This window comes from Chinchilla lanigera, unplaced genomic scaffold (genome assembly GCF_000276665.1).
Source record: "Chinchilla lanigera isolate Chin_1 unplaced genomic scaffold, ChiLan1.0 scaffold00022, whole genome shotgun sequence".
Taxonomy (NCBI): Eukaryota; Metazoa; Chordata; class Mammalia; order Rodentia; family Chinchillidae; genus Chinchilla; species Chinchilla lanigera.
In genome coordinates, this window is record NW_004955423.1 from 1,945,332 (window position 1) to 1,972,952 (window position 27,621).

Sequence of the window (27,621 nt, forward strand, 5' to 3'; positions counted from 1 at the left end):
CGCTTGCCAGGCAGGCGCTGTGCTGCTGAGCTAAATCCCCAGCCCTATTTTGTTTATTACAAAGATAAGCATATTGACTTAACAAATTATATTAAAAGTTTCTGTGTGTTAAGCACATCTTTAAATTAGTCCTGCCTTTTTACAAATAATGGAAAGTTTTAAAACACTGTGAGTCTACTCAAATCCAACTTTTGGTTCTTTTCTTGGTACCAAGTAACATTTACCTACTTTCGTTAAGTTTGCCCAGCAGATAACCTCTAGGGATGCCTCATATGGGCAAAACCCCAACCACTCTTGGCTTAAAAACACCCACTTAAAATTCTGTTCTGACATACAATGTAAGAGCTAGGTTTAAATCAGTGTACTGAGATCAGCATGTGCTTCTGACAGAGATGGAAAGGAAATGATAAAACCTTTACTATTAATTTCAAATATTATATTTTTTAATTATGTGAAATTACAATGGGGCTACTAGGTGTTGGAGTTTACCATAAAACTGTATATGCAATTTGTACTTTCCAGTTTCCTGAGTTGATTTGTTAGTACTTTCACAGTAGGTGATAGTTTGTGTGCCCAGTCCTAGCTAGCACACTTCTTTATGTTACTTAAGATTTTTCCCCCTGAGGTAGGTTGTTTAGTTTCTAGTATGAGAAACTTACTTAAATATGGAATATTTATTTGTTTTTCTTTGAGGGCTTTAAGATACTTTTATTTTGAGAAAATAACTGTTTTATAAATCCATCTAGTCTTAACACTGATTTTCACAAAGTAAGGTAGGTAGAGCGTTTTGCTCCGCTTGCTATCTTGTCATGAGGGATTGTAAAATGCTGTTTAAAAAAACTTTCCCTTAAAGTTCTGAGAGATAATTCTTTGGTATCCAATTTCATTGTGTAGTTAAACTAGCTAGAGATATTTTTAAATATTGCCGTATCTAGAAGGATATCATGCAGCTCTCCCAAGACCAAATCATAGTAGGCTCTCAATTAAGAATTAATGAAGGGGGGGGCTGGGGATTTAGCTCAGCGGCAAAAGCGCCTGCCTGGCAAGCGCAAGGTCGTGAGTTCGGTTCCCGGTACCGGAGAAAAAAAAAAAAAAAAAAAAAAAAAAAGAATTAATGAAGGGGGCTGGGATGTAGCTCAGCAGCACACGTGCCTGCCTGGCAAGTGCAAGGTCCTCAGTTTGAATCCCAGTATCAAAAAAAGAATTAAGGAAGATTGATATTATTTAAAAGTAGTTCATAGATATCTAACGTTCAGTTCTGGCTTTAGGTTTGTTTGAGCTTTGCATGTTTGTTGTTTTTGGTTTTTTGAGACAAGGTCTCACTAAGTAGCCCAGGCTGGCCTCAAATTCATGGCTATCCTCCTGACTCAGCTCCTTAGTGCTGCGGTTACAGGCATGCACCACCAAGCCCAGCATTACATTGAGGTTTTGCTTTCACACATGCCATTCTTCACTAAATGGAACCTGGATTCCTCAGAGAAATGGGTGATTCTAGGGCCGGGACAGGAAATATGAGGATAAGCTGGTAACCTCTTGTAATCCCATAAAGTAAAGAAGTGCTGAAAGAAATCAAAAAACAATAACCCCACATTTTAGGGGCAAGTTAAAGGGACAGAAGGGTTCACTTAAAGGGCTCCCAGTGGCCAAAGATAGAAAAATTTGAGGGGGAAAAATATTTAAAGTAATAATGGACTTAGTCCACAGTTTAAAATAAGTATCTGTGAGTCCATGTGGATATAAATAATGATTGAATAATAAATGGGGAAAACAGACAAAAATGTAGAATTCCAAATGATAGTTTTTAGACACCATCCTTAAAGAAGGGAAGTATCAATCTCTACTCACGTGTGCATTGCACATGGTGACTTCCCTCCCAAAGGCACTGTATGGAAGGTGCAGCGGCAGGTGGCTCAACCTTGCAGTGGAGAGACCTGACAGACACTGCCAGGTGTAATCAAGCTAGGTGATCGAGCCCAGAATCAGCAGTCCTAAATCACATTAATCGTATGTATCTTTGATGTGCTGTGATGAAAGTGGCCCTTTACCTCTGTGATCTTCTTCCTAGTGACCTATATCATAGCACAAGAATAATATAACACAGATTCCAGTGTGGAAATCCTATAAATACCTAAACAGTATGTCTCAAAGCAGTTATGGTCATGAAAAACAAGCAGTGTGAAAATCTGTCACAGCTAAAAGGAATCTAAAGAACATAACATCTAAATGTAATGTCCTTGGATAGAATCTTAGAACGGAAAAAGTGACAGGTTAGGAAAAAAGCTAACAAAAGAGGATTTTAATTAGTAATAATGTAACTATTGATTCATTAATTTTAACAAAGCATACTAATGTAAGATGTTAATAATTGAAAATAAATACTAAGGTTTATTGTGGCTTAATTTTTCTGTAAATCTCAAATTAGTAAGTGTCTAGTGTAAAAGATAGTTTATATGACTTCATGGTTTTTAGGAATTCATGCAGTTATATAGAACATCAGATATTGGTCACAAAATTGACTTATTCCCAGGCAAAGTAGAATTTATAAGGAACATTTCTAGCTATAATTGCTAATCTTTTCTTTTTTTTTGTCTTTTCTTCCGGTACCAGGAATTGAACTCACAACCTTGCGCTTGCCAGGCAAGTGCTTTGCCGCTGAGCTAAATCCCCAGCTCTCTGCTAATCTTTTCATATGTGCTTTTTGCTGGCCCTATAAAGCATCACTAAAATACTGTGTGTGTTTCTTTTCTGAAGTGGAATTGAAATCTTAGCATTGAAAAATGCTAGAAAAACATCTGATTTTTTTCTTCCTTGTATGCTTTTCAGAACACATTATCTTTTAAAGATTTTTATATGTACTGCTAATTTTTCTGGTTACTAAAAAGAATGTTCAAACCTTTGTGTCCAGAGCTTTAAATTACAGGAAACTATTTTCAAAACTTATCAGTAGTACGTGATATGAGTATGATTTGTTTTTAGATGTTTCAAATGAGTCATCTTGAAGTCATGGAGAGGCTACCACTTACCACATATATCGTTCTGATTAATTTTTCTTGAGGCTAAGTACAAATCACTAATAACTTACTAAAGCTTAGTGGTTGCTATTGATGTTTCATTATGGTATATTGATTAACTATGGTGATTACTTATCAACTGTCAGGGCTTTACTCAATCATTGGGTTTTCTTTTATCGTAATTTCATATGCAGTTTCAATTTGCTTGAGAGATTTTACTTCAGTATATGAATTGAAAATAACAAATTCGAGCTTAAAAATTGTGTCTGTGCTGCAATTTAGTTTGTTGGCCTGTGTGACCGTTAAACCTGGTTTCATAATGTAGCCTTGAAAAAGTGTTATTTAACCTTCAAAACAGTAAAGAGGTTGCTTTTTACATTGTCTCTAAAATGGTTTAAATTTACAAAAGAGAGCTTGGCTATTTCATTATGTATCATAATCTCTCTTTTTGTTAGATTTTTCATCTGTGGGTGTAACATAAAACATTTTTAAATGTAAACTTCACACTTGAATTTGAGACTAAGCAACCTGCATTGTGTCATGACCCTTCTAATACCACAAGCCTTCTGTAATACTACTCCCAGAGAAAAACCCACATCCTATGTATAACCTTAGATTTATTTTGAAATCTCTATGAAAAGAGCATAGGGATATTACTAATTGTTTCTGTTATTTCCTTTGAAGGTATCATGTCTATTTGTGAGTGATATTTCATTGTAATTGCCAGGATTAAAATATTAAGGTATATGAAGTTACTATTTTTTTATTTTGTTTTTGAGACGGGATCTCATATGTAGGCTGGGCTGGCCTTGAACTCATTATACAGCTCAGGCTGGCCTCAAATTCTCAGTGATCCTCCTGCCTTATCCTTCCAAGTGCTGGGATTCTGGGCGTGTGCCACTATGCCTGGTGGTTATTTCATACTCTGAAGTTAATGTATAAAACTGGTAATGAATTCTAAATTTCAGCTGGAAATCAGGTGGTTTGTTAATACCCGAGTAAAATTTACAAAAGAGAACCCAATAGTACTTCCCACAGTCAATACATACTCCTAATCTAAAAACAATATACTAGTAAACAAATGTAAATTTAAATAAGGCACCTTTTTTATGCTTTATTTAGTTTCTGTTTTATTTTTTTTCTATTTCAGATTCCCTTTGTATTCCTTATATAACTTTGTAAAATGAGCACATCGATCCTACACTATTTATAGTACAGTATTTTATTTTTTTTGACATAGGGTCTCACTATGTAGTTCAGGATGACCTTGAACTCATTGTGTAGCCGAGGCTGATCTCTAATTCATGGCAATTCTCATGCCTCAGTCTCCCTTCCGAGTGCTAGGATTATAGGCATGGTCCACCATGTCCAACTTGTTTTGGTTTTTTTATTGTGATTTTTGGTTCTGAAGATTAAACCCAAGTATGGTATTTCTTTTTAAATTGATAACTGCTCATCAGTAGGAGAATGGTTAAACTATGATGTATCCATACCTTGGAGGACTGCACATCTTTTAGAAAGAATAGAGACCTGCAAAATATACTAAGTGCAAAAAATAAAATTATGAACAAAGAATATATATTTTCACTTACACATATTAAAAGGTATATAAAACTAGGTGTATTATGAGTATTTTTATAGATTAAGTATATATGCATATGTATTTAATACATATAAAATATGTACATTTCTATAATATAAAATATGTGCATTAATGTACATGTGTTTATATTAATGCATATTATTTAAATACATTTGAATATCTATAGTGATCACCCTCAGAACTGTTGAAATATTCCATCTGGTGAGAATAAAGGGCTTGGTGCAAAAGGAGTAGAGGGTAGGAGCTCATTTTTATGAATTAAGTGGTTATCACTTTAATTTTTTTAATGTACTTGTATTTAAATAGCTTTCAAGATAATCATTGTTGAGAAAAAAATAAGATTAGAATTTTTAAATAATTACAGGCAGAAAACCGGCAAAGGCAACTTGGTAAATCTAGCAAAAGTGCCACTTTCCTTCTCTGGCCTTAAAGTTCATGCACTGTCTGGCTCCTGCCTGCTTCTCCAGTGTATCTTAAGTCACATTCTGTTTTGCAGGTTAGTTCTAGCAACACTGACCTTCTTTGCTATATTATTGCTCTTTCACCTACTGTATTAAGGCTTTTGTTCTTGCTCTTGCTTTTTCTTTCATTTGCAATTCTGAGCTCCGTGATCTGGTCATGGCTGCTGCTTTTTCATTTAAATCTTGGAGGTTTTTCCTGATCATCTTTGTAAATAGACCCGTACTCAATTACACTGCTGTATCATCATGTCTTGCTTTCTTTATGACCTTCACCAGTGTCTGAAATTATATTCACTTTAAAAATTAACTTTCATTTCCTCACATACACATACAAGAACTGTATCTTATATACTACTGTGTGCCAAGTACCTAGCATATAGCAGGTACTCAAAAAATAATTGCTGAATAAATTATAGGAAGGAGAAGACAATCCTGGACACGCAAGTGATATATTCTATGCCGTAGAGCAGGTACAAGTTCTAAATATAAACAGCCTCCTGACTTAAAATTGTTCATGTTTATGATGGTGTGAAAGATATGCATGCAGTAGAAACCAGACTTTGAATCTTGATCTTGGGCTAGTGTTGTGTGGAATGAGACTTCCTAGCAATGGTGGGCAGTAACCGTGATGTGAGGCTGCCAGTCAGCCACGCAGTCACAAAGATGAACAGGCAGTACTCTAAAGTGTACTGTGTTACTAAGCTATGATTTTGCTAGGCTAGATCTATTAAACACAATTACGTTTTCAGTGAATTTGTTGAGATACAACCCTTTCATAAGTTGAAGAACATCTGTACTTTCTGTAAAAATTCATTTATTTAAATATTTGCTCCAGAAGTAGATTGAATCTGATCCCAGGAGAACCTGCACTAACAAAATAGTAGTTTTTTTTTTTAAAGTAAAAACTTTTTCACTGAAAGCCTGAGAGGAAAAGAAATATAACAATGCAATAAAGTTTAAAAGATAAACAACCAACAGAAGAAGCAATACTAGAGCAGAGTCCTCGCAATGCCTGTCTTCTAAACTCAGGTCTTTCCTCTCCTTTTTCAGCCTCCACACTTTGTAGGTAAATGGGGAAAATCCTAATAGAACTCAGTCCCAACCATGGAGGGAGAGAAAATAAGTATGTAATTTTCTGACTGAGGAATGGTAGAAACTGCTGTAAGGAACAATCCAGTGAGAGAGCTGTGAAAGTGAATCCCCCCAGCACACACACACACACACACACACACACACACACACAGGAGATTAAACCTGGGCCCTTCACACTGAGCTACATCCTCAGCCCATTTTTTATCTTTTTGTGTTGACATAGAGTCTTGCTAAATTGCTTAGGCTGGGCTTGAATTTGCAATCCTTGCCTCAGCCTCACTGAGTACTGGGATTGCAAGCCTACGCCACCATGCCCGATTCTGAATACCTTTCACTCCTAACTAAAGTGAACCTAGAGCAACACACTGTCTTTGAGAAACTATCTAGGTCCTAAAACCTAGATTTGGGGATGTTGCCCCTAAGTAAGTGATTCAGGATACTTAACAAAATCTCAGAAGAGTAAACAGAATTCTTGCTTAGCCAGGTTTTTTCTTGTCCTGTGCTATTTCCTCCTCTGTAGAAAAGTGAGAACAAGCTTGTGTGTGGAAGGCAAAGGAAATAGATCTCTAGAACAGCAAAGATTTAGTATCAGCCTAGTCGTTAGAACATTTGGAATGTATGGACAGTTACCTGACCATGAACATTATGAAAATAGATGGAGTGGCAACTTGATTTATGTCATTATAACAAGGATCGAAATACTGTTTACAAAACAAAACATTCCAGTGAAGAAGAAAGTAATTCAAGGGTAAGAGGAATTATAATGGCTTCATACTATAAAGCAACATAAATTCAAGACAATTAAGAGCTCAAAAGATGATTAAATAATATAATCAAGTGAAAATGAAGATTTCTAAAGAAAAGTATTGAAGCCAAATTCATCATTGCAGAAATCACACACCCAAAAAGAAGTCTATTCAATAGATAATGCTAAAAGGCAAAATATTTATTGGAGGGAAGCTGAAGGTAATCATAGTGAATGCAGAGTAATAGCAACAAAGCATCTCTAGCTAATAGACATGAATGACCTACTTATTCTATAGAATATTTTTTCAGAGAGACAAATGATAAAAATAACAAGCCAATCAGTTCAGGCTTTTTGGTGAAAATAAAATGTGTCTCTTCTTACCAGCTCTGATCAGTGTCCAAGGACAATGTATTAAGTGAATTTGGAGGACAGAGGTGGAATAGAAGCTTTCTCCATCTTTTGCACATATCACAATGACAGAGGCATTTATGTGTAATTAAAGTAATACTAGCTGCAGAGTTCTTTCTTGTTTTCGTTTTATTTTTTTATTTTTACTGTTTTTTTTACAGTGCTGGGAATTGAACGTAGGGTCTTGCATATTCTTAGCACACTACTACTGAGCTATACTCCCAGCCCCAGAGAGCATTCTTTGGATCTTACAAGATTTAAAAATTAAAAATGTTAGTTAGGCATGGTGGTGCATGCCTGTAACCTCAGCTCTTGGGAGGCTGAGGCAGGAGGACTGCTGTGAGTTGGGCTGTATAGTGAATTCAAGACCGTCCTAACTACACAGCAAGACCTTATCTCAAAAAACAGAAAACCCGTAACTACCAATAATTTTTTTACCTTTTATGAAACATTTAATATATAAAAAATAACGTATTTACCAGGCTACTATATAGAAGGCTGTATTCTATATGTTACTGTGTGCTGTCTTTGACTTGAGATATTTAAGCTTCTGTGCCCGTCTTTTACATTTATTCTTTTAATCAGATTAACCTATTAGGTTATCGTGTTGCCTATTTGATTTGAAAAAAAAAAATAAAAAATAAAAATAATACTTTATTTACACTTTCGTTGAAGCAGAAAATTTTTCACTTTTAGCCTGAACAGTGCACAACCTATAGATTTAGACTCTTCAAAAAAGTTAGAAGTGTCAAGAAAAATTTAAAAATGCAGAGGAACTATTGTAGATTAGAACAGGCTAATGTGATTTTAACCACATATTAAGCATGAGCCTTGTTTTGAATCTAGAGAGTAATAAAACATTTTGAGTCCTTTGGGTAAACTTGAATAGGAACTATATGTTCAATGATATTATGGAATTACTGTTACCTTTAGGTATTACAATGGCATTTGGTTATGTAGGACAGTTCCTTATTCTTAGAAAGTATCTGCTGAAGTATATAGACTTAAAATTAAATTGTCTTGATATCTGCAGTTTGTGTTCAGATGGTTCAGAAAAGATGGATGTGCATAAATATATATGTAGAGAAAGGATGAAAGATAATGTGGCAAAATAATAATTGATGAATATAGAATATAGCTGAAGGGTGTACATATAGTTGTCATTGTACTGTGGATATTATTTCAGCTCTTCTGTAGACTTGAAAATTTTGAAAACTAAAAAGGTAGAAATTTAATAAGATGTAAATGAAAGACGAGATGCTTTTATATTTGCCTTCCTAGTTCAGGGCATTTTCTTCTACCTCAGCTGTTGCACCTGGTACACTAACTGGTTAAATTCTCAATACTACCAAAAACTTTTAGGCACATTGCCTGATTGTATAGTATTTAAAAGCCTATGGTTTGAAATGCAGCTTTTAAAATCAGCTATCTTCCTGTCTAAGGAAGTGTCCTTCCTGTGGCAAGATAGGGTAAGTTACAACCAGCATTGAAAACATAGATAAAGAAACAAACAATAATGGCCTTTTAGGCTTGTTCATTACAGTTCTTTTCAAAAAATTATCCTGGCTAAGTTTGTTCATTTAAATAAGTCTGAGGTTCTTGTCCTTCCTTTCTCATACCTCATTTTTTTTTTTTTATTCTGTATTACTAACCCCCACTTTACTTCTAAACTCTTCTTCACAGCAACTTAATGTCGTATTCATCTTGGTTCTACTGCACTGTCACATGCAAAACACATTGCTTAGAATGACAGAGAAAACTTTTCTCATTTCTCTTTAATCTTCAAGAATCCTTTAAATTACTTTTAAAATGATGTGTTGGGTTGCAGTAGATGTAGGTGAAAGTACCTCTGAATAAAATACCTACTTTCCAGTCTACCTCATATACTACCTTGTACAGACTGTACAATACATATTCATTTTGTATTTTCCTGTGGACCACAACATTTATTGATTTTTCAATAAGTTGCAACAGCATATGTGACATATGTATCCTGGGCATATTCTCTTCCTCATGCTTGTGGGCATATCTCTTCATCATGCTTTCTCTGATTACAGCTTTTCATGTTGTGGGAATAAAATAGTTGTATGTATAATGCAAAGGTTATTAACAAATAGCCCATGGAGTTGACTGCCAGACTCACTGCTCTTAGTGAAATAGTCCTCCACACATATTTGTGTATGATACTAGAAAGCATAGCTTTTGTAGTATGTCAGCCCATTACCGAATAGATTGAAGAATTGGAATCTTTCACTCACTTATGTTCATATCTCTTCACAGATACTGATTCTTTTAAATGTTTTAAGATTACTTTGCTGGTCCCTAGATCTTTGGTGTTTTTTCATTCTTAAAGGCAGTTATCTTAGTTTTTAGTCATCAGGGTCATAGGCATGGAATTTTCTCAGATCCTAAACATTTTGTTCAGTTCCTCCACTATATTACCAAACTTTAGAATAATATTTCTGGTTGAGAGCTGGGTTAACCAAGAAAGGGGTTTGAGTTCAAACTTGAGCTAATATCTGTAGACAGGGAACTGACCAGCTGAAACTAACATGGAAGTACTGTGAAGTGAAACTGATAGCAGAATTGAAAGGCAGTAAATTAAAGACTCCAGATTGTTTTCCTCTAGTTTTGTTTTAAAATGTATTTTCTTGGAAATGTAAGACTATTTGTAAATATGTTTGAATTTTAGTCATATCACACTTACCATGATGATGGTAGTAGAAACAAATATTCATCTCATTTTTCACATGTTAAAGTATACTAAAATCTATAAACTGGAAAAATAATTATTTGAGATTTTTAGGAAACAGGACAAGATTGTCCTATTAAGAATTTAATAATAATGGGATATTATTATGCATATGAATGGCATATAAATAGAATTTTGAATTAGTGTTTTAAAGTTGTTAATTTTCAAAGCTAATTGAAACCAGTGCCTTTCAAGCTGGGTCTACACACTGGCTATGTCAGACTCACACCTGTTGTATTTTTCAAAGTACATGATTTCAAGTCCCATTCCCAGATATTAAGAGTGCAGTAGGTCAGGAGTAGGTTCTGTTAACCTATGTTATAAAATTCCCAAAGTGATACTTCTCTGTAATCATCTTGGGGAATCAGTGTTTCAGATATTTCCTAGATTATATTGTCCATATTATTGTATTCACTTAACCATATTTTAAAAACATGTATTAAAGTAGTATATTTTTATTGCAGATAACAGAAAATCCTGTTAAACTGGCTTAAATAATGGAGAGGAGTTATTGCCTCATGTCACTAAGAAGTCTAGATGTATAATGTGCTTCAGGAAAAGTTTGGTTTGGGCTCCAACTTGCCATTAACCATGATTCCATAGATTCTATCCTCTTTGTCAGTTCTACCCTCATTGTGTTAAGATGGCTAACAGATGAATTTTATATCCATATACAAGCTGAATATTCCTTACCCAGAATCACATAAGGTCAGGGGTGGAATTTTCCACTTGTGGCACCATGCACCGTTCAAAAAATTTCAGATTAATGAGCATTTAAAATTTTCAGATTAAGGAAGCTCAACCTATGTGACTAAATCATTTAAATTGAGACTTTGTTAAAACAATATAATTTTAGAGGAGGCTGAGTGACATTTCATTTTATATTTTGCAGTATGTTTTGTAGTTACTTCCTGTCCTGCATTATGTAATGTCAGTTGGACTGAAATTGTCCTATTGCTAAGGTCTAAGGCCCTCTAAATCAAACATACCTGGTTTTCAGTCATAGGTGCAGTGGTTGCGTTAAATAGTGTGACCTTTGAAATTTTGCTGGAAGTTATAGGGTATGGCTTCTTATTCTGGACGTTATGATATGGATTGAGCATCTCTGATGTGAAAAATCCAAAATATGGAATTTTTAAAAATCTTAACAACACTACAAGTAAAAAATTCAACACCTGACCTTATGTGACAGACTGTAGTCAAGTACAGGTGCACCAAAAATATTGTATAAAATTACTTTCAGCCAATGTGAATGAGAAGTACATAAAACATAAGCATCTTGTTTAGACTTGCATTCCACCTCCAGTATGTCTCAGTGTGTTTATGCAAATATTCCAAAATACAAAAATTTTTTGAATTCTAAAACACTTCTGGTTTTAATTTTTTTAGAGAAGGGGTATTTAATCTGTATTACTTTTCACTTTAAATTTCTAATAAATTGTAAAGAAAGTAATATTTATTCTTAAACAAAAGGTAGAATCACTAAGATGACTTTGGAAGACATACATCTTTCATATAAGTTAATGAAGTACTAAGTGGGCCAGTGCTTAGTTTTTAACAGATAGTGGAGGATGAATTGTTTTGTATTGATAATTTTTCTTCCCAGTATTTTATTATGAAAATTTTCAAACATACAGAATTTGAAAGAATTATAGAGTAAACATCCATAAATTCACTGTGCCATTCTACCACTAATATTCTGCTGTACTTAGTTTTTCTGTTACTTTTGGAGGTACTCATCTATCTACTATTCTAGCCATGTTAGTTTTTATCTGTTTCACAGTCAGTTACATTAAGTGTTATACTTTACAACTATACACTGAAACTTGCATAACATTGTTTTTATAGTCTTTTTGATTAAAAGCCACAGGTACAAAACTCTCTGCCTTAAGGTGTGAATCAGATTATTATAGGCATCATAATGGTAATTGCCAGCATAATTATCAGAAGACCCAAGAATGAATGTACGTTATACCTTTTACAAATGTTACTTTATGCTCTCTTAATATAAAATTCCATTTATAATGTGACAAGAGGTATATATTTAAGGTCTCTTCTTTTTTTTTTGTTTTTCTCTGGTACCAGGAACTGAACTCACGACCTGCGCTTGCCAGGCAGGCGCTTTGCCACTGAGCTAAATCCCCAGCCCCTAAGGTCTCTTCTATAAAAGCACAGTATACCAGAACTTTTGATATATTGAGTCTCTTTTTCTTTAAGTTTGTTACTTACCAGTTGTTTTACTTAGGAAACCAGCTAAGTGCAATCTGTTGTTATCAGCTAAACCAAAAGAAAACCTCAAGAAAATGCAGGTTTCTGGTAAATTTATTAGTTTAGCTGACATTTTCCTACCTGCTTATCAGAAACAAACATGTGGACACTGTTTGAAAATAGAAAACAATAAAAATATGTGGGGAAAAAATCTAAAATATTAGGTAATTGAATGAGCTGTCCCAAGTAAAATTAAATTATGGTCTCCTTTTTGGAGTATAGTAATTCTTCAGGGGCCAGGAATATAGCTCAGTGGCACAGCACCTGCCTGGCAAGCACAAGGTCCTGAGTTCGATTTCCGGTACCAAAAAAAAAGTAATTCTTTAGTATGTTTTTGATACTGTAAATTATGCCCAATTTTCATAGAGGATCCTAAAGGGCTTTGGATTAACATTTTAAAATGAGAATGTGTTAGCAGACTATAAAACCACAGCCTTTTAGATAAAAGTCTCTTAAACATTTTAACTAAGTAGCATTTAGAACATGTCACTTTTTACTTTTAATTTAGAGATATCAGCTATACTCTAAGCAGACTTTTGAATCAGAACACCCCATGCAGAGCTTTCCAACTGATATCTCTGTCACTGATATGCCACAAATGTGTGACAAGTATGATGAGATATTGTCTTGTCCAGATGTCACTTTTAGAGCCAGCAGCTGCTTATCACCCTTCCTCTTTTATCAGCTTATTTAATATGCATTAAAAATTATTACTCTTTTTCTGTCTTCACAAAGTAGGTTCATGGGCATCATAGTTTGACTTTTTGGTCTTGCAGAAGAAACCGAATGTTATGTTTTATAACATTAATTTAAATATCAAAAAGGACAACTGCATACAATTAGACATAAATATGTGAAGGTTTTTCTCCTTCAAATTTTGACCTTTTATTCAATGAAAAGAAGTTGAGGGACTTTTTAAGATCATAAAGTCTAAGAAGACTTCTTGATTTTTACAAGTGTATTTTCAGGGCTGTTTTTTAAGTTAACATTCCTTTTTTTTAAATTGTAAAGTTTCTTAGGTGCCCTCTTGTTCACCAAATACTGCCTTTCTTTAAGAAATCAAAGTGCTATCAAAGTTTTTAGCTAGTAGGAAACAGATCTTCTGAGTCACTTGATTGCTTTTGGTAAAACAGATTTAATGATTTCCTGTTTTGCCAGAATTTTTTTAATTGAAATTTCCCTATAAGAAAGAATTCTACAGCCTTTCAAACCTCAGGTCTTTCTTTATTCTTTAATCACTTCCTTGTAATATTCAAACTTACCTTGGACTTTATCACCTTCCTTGCCCCAATAATTTCATGTTACCCACATCTTCTTACTAGTGATTTAATCAGTCAAGGTAGTGAATATATGATACAAAAATTAAACAACAAAAATAACAAAAACCCCAAAAGGATACCTGAATGTAATGTCCAGATGAATGATCCTCATCTAATTATCCATATGCACAGTAATATTAGATCATTTACATACAACAATGCTGTAGGCCAGTAGCAGTGAACTTTTAGAGCTTCAGTGATGTAAATAGCCCCCTCTTCTAGGCATTGGGATTTAATTTCTTCAGGGAATCTTGAGAAGGGCTTCTAGATGCCCAGGATAGGTTAGCTATTAATATGTACTTGGTTGCAAATGACAGAAATGTATATTCAAGCTGGTTTATACTATAAAGGGACGTTATTCTTTCATGTAAATGTAAAAACAAGGAAGACTTCAGAGTTGTTTTGTTAGGATTCTGACTTACTATCCCCACTGGTCTATTGGTTCTGCCTTTTCTCTGGCCATAGGGTCATATAACTGAAATTTCAAAAAGAATAATTTATTTTTTCTTAAATAAAGGCTTATGGCTAAAAATTATATGGTGTTTTTGTATATTTTTAAGACACCTAACATATTTGGATTATAGTAGTTGTGAAGATAGTTCTTTGCTTAAATGATTATGTCTGAGATTTGTTTAAATATATATGGAAAACATGTAGATGTGATAGCCGTGCTTTTACATCTGTACAAATATTAGTTCTACTGAACTAGTTTAGCAGGCCATATTTTAATAAAAGGGTTTTGGAGACAAGTTGTCAAAAGAAAAATAATAAACAAAAAGGAAGTCATATAGGAATAACTTGAAAGATTTGAATATCAGAGTAAGGGTAGCTCAGGATGCAATCAAGGTAGCAAAAATTGTTAATTCAAAAGAGCAGTGTGGCATTGGTGCTTTGACTGTACAGGGTAGCTATCCATTCTTGGAATAAGTTGCTGGGACACTTCCACTTACTTCTTCCTGCCAAGGATGTTAGAGGAAAGTATATAGAAAATGGAACGTGGACTTGGCCGCAGTCAGAGTATAAACCAGATGTCCAAGGCCCCGTCTTACTGTGATCTTAAAAGATTATAAGAAGAATCTCCACTTTCGAAAATGTTCTTCACTACAACATATTGGTCTCAAGGCAATGGTACAAGACCTCAGACACATTTTAAAACCTACTTTTAAAATACCTAAGCTGGGTGTGATGGCACATGCCTATAATTCCAGCACTCTGTGAGGCTGAGGCAGGAGAATCACAAGTTTGAGCCCGGCCCAGGCAACTTAGCCACTTAATGAGACTGTCTCAAAATAAAAAATACAAAAATTGTTGGTGGTGTAGGTCAGTGTGAAGAACCTGGGTTCGATCTCCAGGACCACCAAAACATACGTGTGTGTGTGTGTGTGTGTATAGAGTCCATCAAAAAAGTTATTACAGCAGGAAAAGAAAAACTCATGTAAATATTTTAATACTAAATTTATTGAGACATTGTGAGATTAATAGAAGTTACCTTTGGCTTCTGCAGTTACAAGAGGTGCTCAAAATTGTGGCCATTAGTTTCCAGACATTTCTAAGTACAGCAGACTGCTGAAATGTGCATACATTTTTTGGGCAGACTCTGTATGTACACACACTCAGCACTAAGGTAACTTTTGCAGGGACTTCAAAACTCTAAAATCTAATATTGAGAGATACAGCAAAGTGCAGAACAGTATATATAGTCTGTAGTATAGGGGAAAACACGTATCTGTATAGTCATGTGTATACTCATTGTATGTATACAAACCATCATGGGGGGACTGCACTGGAAAACTATTAACAATAGTTGGAAAGAAACTGAAGGTGGCAGCTGTAACAGTAAGTCCATACCCTTCTGGTATCAGGAGTTATTTTGCAATTTCACTGGATATCTCTGAATCAGAGCTTCTAAACATTTTTAAATATCAACACATGGTTTCAGAATTATAATAATTTAGAGATATCACAAATAATTCTGGTTTCACTCTTTAAAGTGTCTGTTATCTAAGAAGTTCACATTTGTTTGAATAAGAATTCTCTTTGTAATCTATACCCCTAGAAAATGGTTCTACCTCTCTTCGAGAAGTAATTCTTAGGATTGGGATTGTCTTTTAATCAATATTTAGATTCCCAGTACACATTCCTAAGCTGATTATACAAGGAGATTCACAGCTGTTCTCCCCTTAGTGATTTAGACAATTTTTTCATTTCTTCCTTTCTCCCTTTCATGCAAAAGCAGTTCCCCAGTATAGTTGCAGGAATCTCATTATGGTTTGGATAGAGAAACATCTGCCCACAAAACAACTAGATAAATGGCCTTGAAATGTTAGGGTAATTTTTCATCAGAGGACCTGTTTTATAATTGATTTCTAAGATTTCTCAGAAGGTGCATTTTGTAAATTATATGGGTTGTAAACAACTTCCATTAAGGATTACTCAGAAATACTGTTTAATGCCCTGTTACTTCCAAAGGTAGTTTTATGAATGGATTTGATCAGAATTCAGCTGATTACAAGGTGTATCTTTATGCTGCCTTGTATCTGGAAACATTTGAGAATGTACTGTGAAAACTGTCTCTTGTTTTTGCTTTGTTTTATTATACCAAACAGAAAGAAGAAGGAAAGCTTCAAGGACAGCTTAGCAAGTCTGATTCTAACCAGTACATTAGGGAACTGAAAGATCAGATAGCAGAGCTGAATCATGAGGTAAGTGATAAGTTTTGATCTTCACATATTTCTTTCTTCCTTCCTCTGTATTTAACAACCCTTTATTATGGGTTATAAGAGTGAGTCTTTCATGCTAAATTTTGTGTATAAATTCTTCATTAATACAACATTTTAGAATATTGTCTTTTTACAAAGGATCCTTCTGTTCTAATATTAAGGATTTATTTCCTTAACCCTTAATCATGACCTAAAATGATAAATTAATATTTACTGACAGATATTTTATTTTTTATTATACTCTGAAAATTCTGGACAGGTAACCTAGGTATTTACTTCAGTTAAACCAAATTTTGTCTTATATCTGTAGAATAGATTTGTGGTACTTACTCTTGTGCGTAGAGGGAAGTCTTTTTCTCTTGCCTTCTTTTCCCTCTCGTGGTATTACTGTGATTGCAAAAAAGGATACTTGCCTAATATCAGTTAACAGATTTCTTAGTATTTGAGTGCTTTTTAAAGTGGCATTACCTAGAATCTATGAGATTCAACCTATGAAATTTTCAGAAATTTACCAAGTATTACACAAATTTAAATTATTTGAACTAAAGTGTTTTGACTAGAGTGATACTTGTAATAATATGGCTCTTGGTCAATTTCTTTGTTCTTTATTATTTTCTAATGATAAATATCTGGCAACATGAAGTATGTTTCTCATTTTGAATTATTTGTAAAATAATGTTTGTTCACTGTAATGAGATATGACAGAGTAGTGTAAACTTGATTTGTTTAAAAAAGAAAAAACAAGGAAAAGAAATTCATTTTGCCACTAGATGAACTTAAAGTGTGAAGGTCCTGGGTTCAGTTCCCAGTACCGCCACAGGGAAAAAAAAAAAACAATAAATGAACCTAAACCTCAAAGGAAAAAGTTTAGACATTACCTTTTCCTGGTATTACACCTTTCAGTTGAAGTCTTAAGTGTTTTTGGGCAATACCTCCTAGAGGTATTTCAATCTAAGAGTAAATTCAGACTGAAGAAGAAACAAAACAAAACAAAAATAAATCTTAGATGTAATTCAGTCTTAAAAATAGTCTTGAAATAGTAAGGGTCATTCATGTAAATGTTAATCTTTAGCCATGATAAATTTGAGCAGTTCAGAATCTTACATATAACCCTTACCTTTTTGTGTGCATTTCTATAATGTTTTTACCTAAGCTGTGTATAAAAGAATAAGTTATGGTAAGCGTTTTCTGGAAATACTTATTCTTTTGAAAACCCTAATAATTATTCTTGTGTTCAGAAGTTGCTCTCTGTGGGGCATCGTGGCATACACCTTTAATTTTACCAACTCTGAAGGCTAAGAAAATTATATCTAGGTAGATTTTATTTTTTTAACCAAGTAAAAAAATAAGTCAGCAGATACTAGTTTTATCTGCTACATGTCTCCACTAAAAATATTTTCCTCATTAAAATTAGCAGAAAATAAATCACATGATGGCCAGGTATGGTAGTGCAGCACTCAAGAGGCTGAAGCAGGAGAATCTCTGCAAATTCAAGGCCAGCCTGGGCTACATAGTGAGACCTTGTCTCAAAAAGCAAAACAAAACAAAACAAAACAAAACAAACAAAAAATAAAAAAGAATTCACGCAAAGTTTAACTTTTGGATTTTTTTAAAGAGGAAAAAATAACAAAAACAAAGCAATGGATTTTTTTTAATGTAGGACTTGTGAAAGTAGTTTGTTACCTTGTACAAACCTGAAAACTAATGAACAGGGTAAAATTTGCTACTGTGACAGAGCTAAATCATATAAATTAAAGATTAGAACAGTTTTGGATAAGGTTAAGAGTAGTCAAAGTCCTGGGTTTAGGTAGGCCTTGGTCAGAAGTCCCGGGAGAGAGCTGAGAAGAATGCACTGTACCTCTCTACCACACACGAGGGTTCAGAAGTGAGTAAAAAGGAGAGGTTGAGAGCTTAAAGGAGGCTGGACACTACTGAAGCATTAATGTCACAAGTAGCAGGAAGTAAGAGTAGACTGGATAGAATCATATTATGGAGAATGTTTAAAGTTTGAAGAGTTTGAATTTACTAGGTACTATGAAAGTATTATGGGTATTTAGTTGCAGATTCTTTTTCCTTATGATTCCTGAGCATTCACCAGTTTCAAAGTTTTATCACTAAAGAGAAAATAAATGACAAGTGGAAAGGTTTTAAACTAAGTTACTAGTTGTAGTAAACTTACTATTATAATTACTATTACATTGTCAGATCAGCTTTTTTAAGGGGGCTAAATACAGTGTCACCTTTTTATTCCATTACTTTCATATTTTGATAGAGCATGTCACAATTTTAAAAAAATTCAAAATCCGTCTAATCTCAATTTAACATTTATCTGTGTTTAGAATTTGGCAGAATCTTTGACTTTCTGTCTTTTTGAGACAGAGTCCTGCTGTGCAGTTCAGGCTGACCTTGAACTCGCAGCAGTCCTCCTGCCTCAGCCTCTGGAGTGCTGGGATTACAGGTGTGCACCACCACGCCCAGCTGCAATCTTTGGCTTTTGATAGGAAAATTTGCATTGAAATATTAATACAGTATTATATTTGAACATGTGACTGTTAATAGTCATTTTGGAGCCAAGCGTGGTGGCACACAATGTGTAATCGCAGTACTCGGGAGGCTGACGCAGGAGGATTGTTTCGAGTTTGAGACCAGCCTGGGCTACAAAGTGAGCTCAAGGCCAGCCTGAACTGCATAGCGAGATTCTGTAAGTAAGTAAGTAAGTAAGTAAGTAAGTAAGTAAATAAATAAATAATTTTGTTAGCTGTTTTTTATACTTTGATAAATGTTTAAGGAAGCATTGAGAGAAGCTCTACAGATTCATCTTCCTAGAGATACAACAGTGCTGCACATTTTAACAACTTGACATCCTTAGCATAGTCAGCTGTATGAAGGACTGAAGATTAAGCAGTCGGACACTTGATGTTGTCACTCACCCAGAGACATGCATGGATTTGGAAACTGAGATTCACAATGGCATTCACCCCAGCTCTTTCCCAGCATTATACAAGCAATAAACCGTTGGGCCAAGGTCAAATCTAGATTGCCTTCTTCTTTTAGAACAGAAAAATTGTCACCTGTGTCTAAGTCTTGGGGATGACAGTTAATAATATGTAGTACCTTAACTTGTTCCTCCTTGCGCATAAATTTGCATACATTCCATAAGTGCATTCTGCAGTTGACCTAGCCACAAGGACTCTGTCTCTCTCCATTGACCCTTGGAAATAGAGATCCAGCTTTACTTCTTGCTGTTTACTGTAGTCTGTCCTAGTGCCTTCTTACCTGAACTCCTGCAATTCCTCACTCCCCAACTAGCTTTCCTTCTAATTCTACATACTTCTAATTCTACATACTTTCCTTCTAATTCTACATACCATACTTAAAACTTCTGCAGCTTTAAAATTTGGAGCCTGTTGCATGTTGTTAAAACCTTCACAGGAGCCATTGTGAAGTCTTGCTTCCCTAGACCTAGCAAGGTGGAGGTTAAATCGTAGCCTATCTTGTCCCCATAGAAAAGAACTTAGGTCTCCAATTCAAGCCACCTGTCTTTCTGGCTGTCGTCAGGGTACCTGCTATATACTGGATCTAGAACTAAAAATAAAGATTGAAACAGCTTTCAAAGGCCTCAAAATGTACAGTGAAAATAGATACATAAACTGTAATACCTTGTGAAAAGAGCAGTAGTATAGTAGCTCTCAGTTCCTGCTCAGTGCCAGACACTGTGCTGTTGTACGTCTGTTACATATTTCTTTAATATTTACAACAGCCCTTTGAAGAAGGTAGCATCATTGTCATTCATATTGTAGATAAAATATGATAAAACAGGTTCGGGGGGGGGTGATATGGTCCCCCAGAGTCATGATACTAGTCAGTGACTGACATGGGATTTCTTCTTAGTTTGGGCCTGTTACAATTTATGTCTGGATGTCCCCCCAAAGCCTCATGCAGTCATGGGGCGGGCTTTTAGAGTTTATGATTGATTCATAGTCCAATGCTGGGATTATGGGTGTGAGTACTACACCCACCCTGGGGTGGGTAGTTTGCATACAATGTAAGGGAAGGAAAGAGGTTGCTTGCCACGACTCCTCCCTTTTTGCTCTTGTTGTTTTGCTGTCTTCCACCACCCTGAACTGTTACCCTCCTCCATGTGCCCCTCTGCCTTGGAGCCAGACAAGTATGGACTGGAACCTCCACAAGCTGTAAGCTAAATAAACCTTTCCCTCCTTAATTTTGGGTGTCAGGTATTTTGTCTCAGCAACGAGAGAAAAATAACCAAGACAAGGCCATATGATTCCTAGTCCATGTACTGCAAGCGCAACTACCATAAGCTATACAGCCTCTTTGGAAATAAACAGTATGAGATTCTAACAACATCTGGGCTGATTTTTGAAAAAGGAAAAGATTTTCAGGCAAATTAAACATTTGGAGCATTTAAGTCAGAAACATGAAACAAAATTATAGGTGCCAGGAATTAATAAACCACCTACCTTTGCAACATAGTACTATCCTCTTACAGCTACTGGTCACTAAAAACACATAGATTACATGCAGGAAAGGGACATAAAAAGAAGTAAATATTCTCATTTGGAAGCCAACTTGGGAAATAAATCTTCTGATTCAACCAAATCTACCAGTTAAATAGACGTTTCTGGGTCCTTTGGATCCTTGTTATCATGACAGTATTGTTTAATGATAAAATGAATACTGACTAATTAATTTGAAAGTGTTTTTGGAATACAGGTGTGTTTTCACTGATTGGCCTTTGGCTCACTGTGCTGCCAAGGCTAGCCTTGAACTCAAAACAACTCTCCTGCCTCAGCCTCCCAAGTCTAATTCCATTTGCTTAGTAGCTTTTCTGTTGTCTAAAGCAAATTGTATTCTATTCCCTATAAAGTCCTAGCTCATTGTATATAGAGTAATTTTTCTATATTTTTATTTTTTTTGTGTGTGGTAGGTACTAAGCCAGGTGTGGATCCTTTAGATAATCATTTTAATTTTCATAATTATCCTATAAGAATTACTAGTCGTTCCCATTTGATTGTTTCAGACTAAATAATTTATATCTAAAGTCACATAACTAGTAAGTGGCAGAAACTGGAATTCAGGGCCAGGACTTGTGATCAGATTATAATGCATTAAAGTAGGGCGAAATGAAAGTAAATCTGTATGTTGTATGTATGTTTGTTTGTTTAGGTTTTTTGAGGCAAGATCTTACTGTATAGTTGAGGCTGACTTTAAACTCATGGCAATCCTCCTGCCTTAGCCTGCTGAGTGCTGATATTACTGCATGTAATAACCTTAAGGCATTTTTATTATTTAATACCCTTCCTTGTTCCAGTTAGGATTAGGCAAATTTACAAATGTTACAAAATAGCAAAGCACAATTTCATAAGAAAACCAACTGAGAAATACAACATGGAATCAAAAATAAGACCAATAAAAAATTGTATGCCTTTGTATTTCCTGTAAGTGGGCCATGTACTTGGCTCTAAGGTTTTCAGCAACCAGTACAAAGTATGAAACCTGGCCATGTAAACACTTCAGAGTGTCTGTATGCTAAAAAAAGGCCAGTTAGCTAGGACTCTTCCCGATGTGAGAACTGAATAGCAGCCAGGCATAGCAGTGCCAATACATATCTGTAATGCCAGCTACTATGGAGGCTGAGGCAGGAGAATTTCAAGTTTAAGGCCAGCCTAGGGAACTTAGTGAGACACCTATCTCAAATGAATAGGGCACCTCATTGCTATAGTGCTTGCATGGCATGTTTGAGGTTCTGTGGTGCTGGTTTCAATTCTTAGTACTATCAAAAAACCAACTGAATAACATTTGCATGAATAGGGCACCTCATTGCTATAGTGCTTGCATGGCATGTTTGAGGTTCAGTGGTGCTGGGTTCAATTCTCAGTACTATTAAAAAAACAAATGAGGGGCTGGGGATTTAGCTCAGCGGCAAAAGCGCCTGCCTGGCAAGCGCAAGGTCGTGAGTTTGGTTCCCGGTACTGGAGAAAAACCAAAAAAACAAAACAAAACAAAAAAACCAACTGAATAACTTTCTCTGTTGCTCCTTCATAAAGGAGACTTAGATTTCTGATTATTATTGTTAATATTCTTTAATAGAATGGATTCATAGTCACACAAATTGAAAAATTAAAAAGCAGATTTGAAAAATATATTTTTGTTTAGGGGCATAGGATGCAAAAGAGTACCAGTGTTACAAGTTTGTAGCTCAGTAAATTATTACAGAGTGACCACATTCTGTGATAATTATAACCCAGTCCAGAAAAGTAGATCCCAACTGTTACTCTCCCTACTCAAAAGTAGCTATGATTTTGACTTCTAGTATAATAATAGTTCAAGCTTTTGAACTTTTATATATAAATGATTTCCTGTAGTGTATATTCTTTTGTGTCTTGCTTCTTTCAGTCAACAATGTAAGATTTTACTCTGTCTTTTTAAAATTTAGCTGTAAGTTGTTCGATTTCATTGCTGTATCATTTTCCTTTCTATAATATATCATTGTTTATTCTGTTGATGGATATTTGGATTATTTCCAGTTTTGTCTGTTAATAACATTGCTGCAACTGGTTATGCACATTTACACTTGCAGGAGCAGTGAAGAAAGTTCTGACTGCTCCACATTCTCACTGACATGTGGAATTACCAGTCTTCCCAATTTTAGCCTTTCTGTGGCTATGCAAAGATTTCTCTGTATGTCTTTAATGTGTCATGGTTTTAATTTGTATTTCCCTGGTGACTAAGATTGAATACCTTTGACCAGCATCTAGAACAGCATAGAGTAGGTACTTAGTGAAAAGTTTTTTAGTGAATAAGTGGTTTGTGACTTGTATGTCATGTTACATATAAACTGAGATAGGAATGCTGCCAAGGAACTTCTTGACTTCCAAAAATCTGTGAAAAAAAATTCCACACGGAAGAAACAACTAGCACAAAAACTCCGGGAGAAAATGAAGAGGGCTTTTAAGAAACCACACTAGTGTAGGCTATCTCCAGCCCCTTCTTCCAGCAGCAGGATGCCTGTGGGCCGTGGCCCTTGGCACATGGGGGTAGCAGAGCCAGGAACTTAGTGGTAAGAAACATAGTCAGGGCTACCCCTCCTGAGCCACAGTCCACTAGCAGGACTGGAAGGTTTTTTTGTATGGGTTAAATTTTTGCTTTCCAAATAAATTGAAAACCTCAAGTGAAGGAGAAAAAAAGATTTCTTTAAAATTGGTCATCGTTTACTGAAGAATAGTGGATGTAACGGTAACTTAGGAGGAATGAGCCAGATATTGTGGCACAGTAATCCCAATGCTGGAGAGACTGAGGCAGAAGGATCACCATGAGTTCAAGGCCATCTTGAACTACATAGTGAGTTCAAGGTCAGCCTGGAATACATAGGGAGACCCTGTCTCCAAAAAAAGAGGAACGGTCTGGTCTGTTACTGAATGTTACTGAGACCCTCTTTCTTAAGAAATGAAACATAAGCTCTTCAGGAGCAACCTGGCATCCAAAAAAAAAGAGCAGCTACTTCTGTAGTATGCTATAAACAACATATAAGTCAGGTAGATGAACCAACTTTCATTCTAGAAATGGTCGTTGCACGGATTTCCAGTACCCAGTGTTCCCCTGCCATCCTCTCTCCTTTGTTAGGCAATTTTTAAAGTTAAACGACGTTAGGGCCGGGGATATAGCTCAGTGGCACAAGCACCTGCCTGGCAAGCGCAAGGTCTTGAGTTCTATTGCCGGTACAAAAAAAAAACACAAAAAACAAACAAAAATAAAGTTAAACATCATCAGCAGGAATCCTCTTTTATTATTACTATGCTAAGCAAGTGTTCTACCCGAAGTCTGCATCCCAGCCACATGTATATTTTAAAAACTCATTCTTGTCAAGCACAGCAGTATGTAACTTTAATCTGAGATATTTAAGAGACTGAGGCAGAAAGATCCAAAGATTTGAGGTCATCCATGCTGTCTCAAAACAAAAAGGACTAGGATATAGCTCAGGGGTGAAGCACCCCAGGGTTCTATCCCTAGTACTGTTTTTTTAAAGCCTAATTTTTAATTACTGTACTATGTACAGTTTTAAAATTGTGGAATAATATCACCATGTGAAATATTTTCTTAGCTGTCACTGTAATAAAATGGTGGAGAAAATAAGCTTATAAGGAGGGGAGGCTTACTTTGGGCTCACAGTTTGGGAGCTTCCCGTCCATGATGGCCAGCCCTTGTTGCTTTGTGGTCTACACCAAGGCAGCACAGCATGGCAGGAACATACAATGAGGTTAAAATCTTTCAGCTCAGGGTGAAGAAGCAAACAAGAGTGAGCAGAGAGCCACGTTACATGGGTGTCTTGGTTACTTTTCTCTCATTGCTGGAACAAAATACCTGACTCCCAAAATTTAGGAAGGAAAGGTTTATTTTGCTTACAGTTTGTGGAGGTTTCAGTCCATACTTGGCTGGTTCCAAGGCAGAGTGGCACATGGAGAGGGCTACCGCTTATGGTGGCAGAACACAGCAGAAAAGCAACAAACACAAAAAAGGGAGGAATGGAGGCAAGCAGCCACTTCCTCTCCCTTACATATGCAAACTGTCCACCCCAGGGCAGGTGGAGCTCTCACACCCATAATCAATCAAACTCTAAAAGCCTGCCCCATGACTGCATGAGGCTTTGGGGGGATACCCAGACACAAACCATAACAATGGGCCTTTCAGGAGCACTCCTGTAATAACCTTAAGGACCTCCCACTGGGTTCCATCTCATAAGTTCCACCACCTCCCAGTAGTGCCATCCTAGGGACCAAGATTTTATGAACCTGTGTAAGACACTTAAAATCCAAACTATGACAGTGTATAAAACTGAGATTTAAGATTCACAAAACTACCACCTGGCTAACTTTACATTCTTTATCTCTGCTTCTGCAGCAGTGTGTGGGCTTTCATTCCACCCAAGACTGGGGAATTATATGATTTGACCCTATAAGTGGTTCTTCATTTTCCAGAGGGAGAAGGCCCTGAAATCAGAGCTTTTAAAGCCTCGATGACTCTGAAAACCAGAGGCAACTGAGGTTTCTATCCAAATTCAACATTTGAAGAAACATAAAACTAGATAAAAATAAGTCAACCCAATTCATATATGCCTATTACTTAGGAAATATAAGCTTATTCAAGGACATGTTAGCAAAATTAGCTTAACTGTTTAATATATTCAATATGAAGAATTTATAATTTAACTGGTGGCCCAACTTCTGGCAGTTTCTAATCTTTAAGGCTATGTATCTTTCCATTCAGTTCTTGCTTCCAAAAAGAATGTATAATATACCACATTTGGGGAAAATCTATAATAATTTCATACAATATACCTTATTCAAGAATTTTAGACCACTTCCTAGTTTTATGTTTTATTTGTATAGTGAATGTGTGTCTGGGCATGATGGCATACACCTGTAGTCTCAGCTACTTGGGAGGATGAGGCAGGAAGATGAAAAGTTTGAAACCAAGGGCCAGGGATATAGCACAGTGCCTGCCTGGCAAGCACAAAGTTCTGAGTTTGATTCCTGATACTAGAAAAAGACAAGTGTAGGCAACCCAGGGAAACCTAGTCTCAAAAATAATAATAATGACTAAGGATGTAACTGAAAGGTACAGCACTTGCCTAGCATGATTAAGGCCCTAGGTTCAATCCCTTAAATATGAAAGTTCAGTTTCTGCAACTATGCCAGGATTTGTTTCTCAGAATTGTTAGTATTTTGGTCATTTAAAAAAAATTACTCTCTAATTCCATTGTAAAATGCTAGTTTTTTTTTTAAGAAACAATATAATGTTGACAGTTTCTCAAACTAGGAACATTTGAAATATGCTCCAATAATTTACTGAGGAAAAATGATAAAAGATGAATAGCTAGTGCTTTCAGATTTGTAGAAACTAAAAATTTTTAGCTGTGGTTGGAAGTCTTGAGTGCAGTAAATCATGTGCTTTTCATGAACCATATCTCACAGATGCAGTTGGACATGAGATAATCAGATTTTCTCTCCCCACAAGGGGGACAGCTGAAAATGTCATACCAATAGTACGTGCCATAGACTTTGTGCTGCTTTGCTGCCTGTCTGATTTAAGTTGTTGTGGTCAGTCTGAGGAACCTGTGATATGATAAGATAGCATTCATGAGGTCATGTGGTTTGTAAGTACCCAATCTTAACTGAGCAGCCTGTGAACACCTCAGTATGAGGAAGAAAGGGATGCTAAGCTTGTCTTAAAAGCTCTTTTTGTGACAAAATAGTGTGGGTGTGTGGTGTATGTGTGTATTATATGTTGAAAAATTCTTTTCTTCTCAGGAGTTATACTTTGTGGAAAAAATACTACAAATACATTGATCTGTTTTATGTAATACTTTAGTCTGAAGCATAAAAACATTTTAGTGCAGATATTTTTTACTCATTTAAAATGAAACTGTAGGAGGTAATCATCAACTACCCCACCCCCCGCCTTTTTGATTTTTTGAGACACCATCTTGCTATATAGTTCAGACTTTAACTCAAGATGATCTTCCTGCCTTGGCGTCCTGAGTTCTGAGACTACAGGTGTATATCACCATGCCTGGCAGTCATCACTTCTGTTGAAAAAAACTGGAGAGTATTTATATTGTTGATGAATATTTTCTATCAGTTAAAAAGGATTTATTTTCAATGTGGCAATATCTCCTTTGGAAAACATATACACAAAATGGCTGCCTAATTTTATTTTACATATATATGTAAATATATATCATATATATCACATAACCACTTTACTGAGATACTCACATGATACAGTCATCCATTTAAAATTTATCTTCGGCTTTCAGTATATTTACAGATCATTGTTACAATCAATTCTAAAATATTTTTATCACACCAAAGTGAAATCCTATTTCCATTAGTAATCGTTACCATTAGCGCCAAGCTTCCTTCTCCCAGCACTAGGCAGCCACTAAACTACTTTCTGTCTCTGTTGATTTCCTTATACTGGCGTTTAGTGAACAAGATACAGTGCTTTGTAGTTGACTTCTTTCCCTGAGCATATTTTTGAGATTTGTCCATACTGTAGTATTTATGCTTCTTCCTTTTTTATTGCCCCTGGTATTCCAAAATACAGGTATACTGCACTTTATCTGTTCACCAGTTTGGTTTATTCCCACTTGTCAGCTATCATAAATAATGCTATTACAACCATTTGTGTATAAATTTTTATATAAATATATGCTACC

The 27,621-nt window shown here is 35.5% G+C and overlaps 1 protein-coding gene across 9 annotated transcripts in view; it reads left to right on the forward strand.

Annotated features, from left to right (window-relative positions):
- Evi5 (ecotropic viral integration site 5) overlaps nucleotides 1-27,621 on the forward strand; it is a 213,307-nt gene that overhangs the window by 161,077 nt on the left and 24,609 nt on the right. For 8 of the 9 annotated variants that reach the window (XM_013514419.1, XM_013514420.1, XM_013514422.1 and 5 more), the window contains one exon: nucleotides 16,269-16,364. The exons of the other annotated variant lie outside the window; for it this stretch is intronic. In XM_013514419.1, the coding sequence (XP_013369873.1) occupies nucleotides 16,269-16,364 (96 nt within the window). The remainder of the gene's footprint in view (nucleotides 1-16,268; nucleotides 16,365-27,621) is intronic. 9 annotated transcript variants of the gene reach the window in all.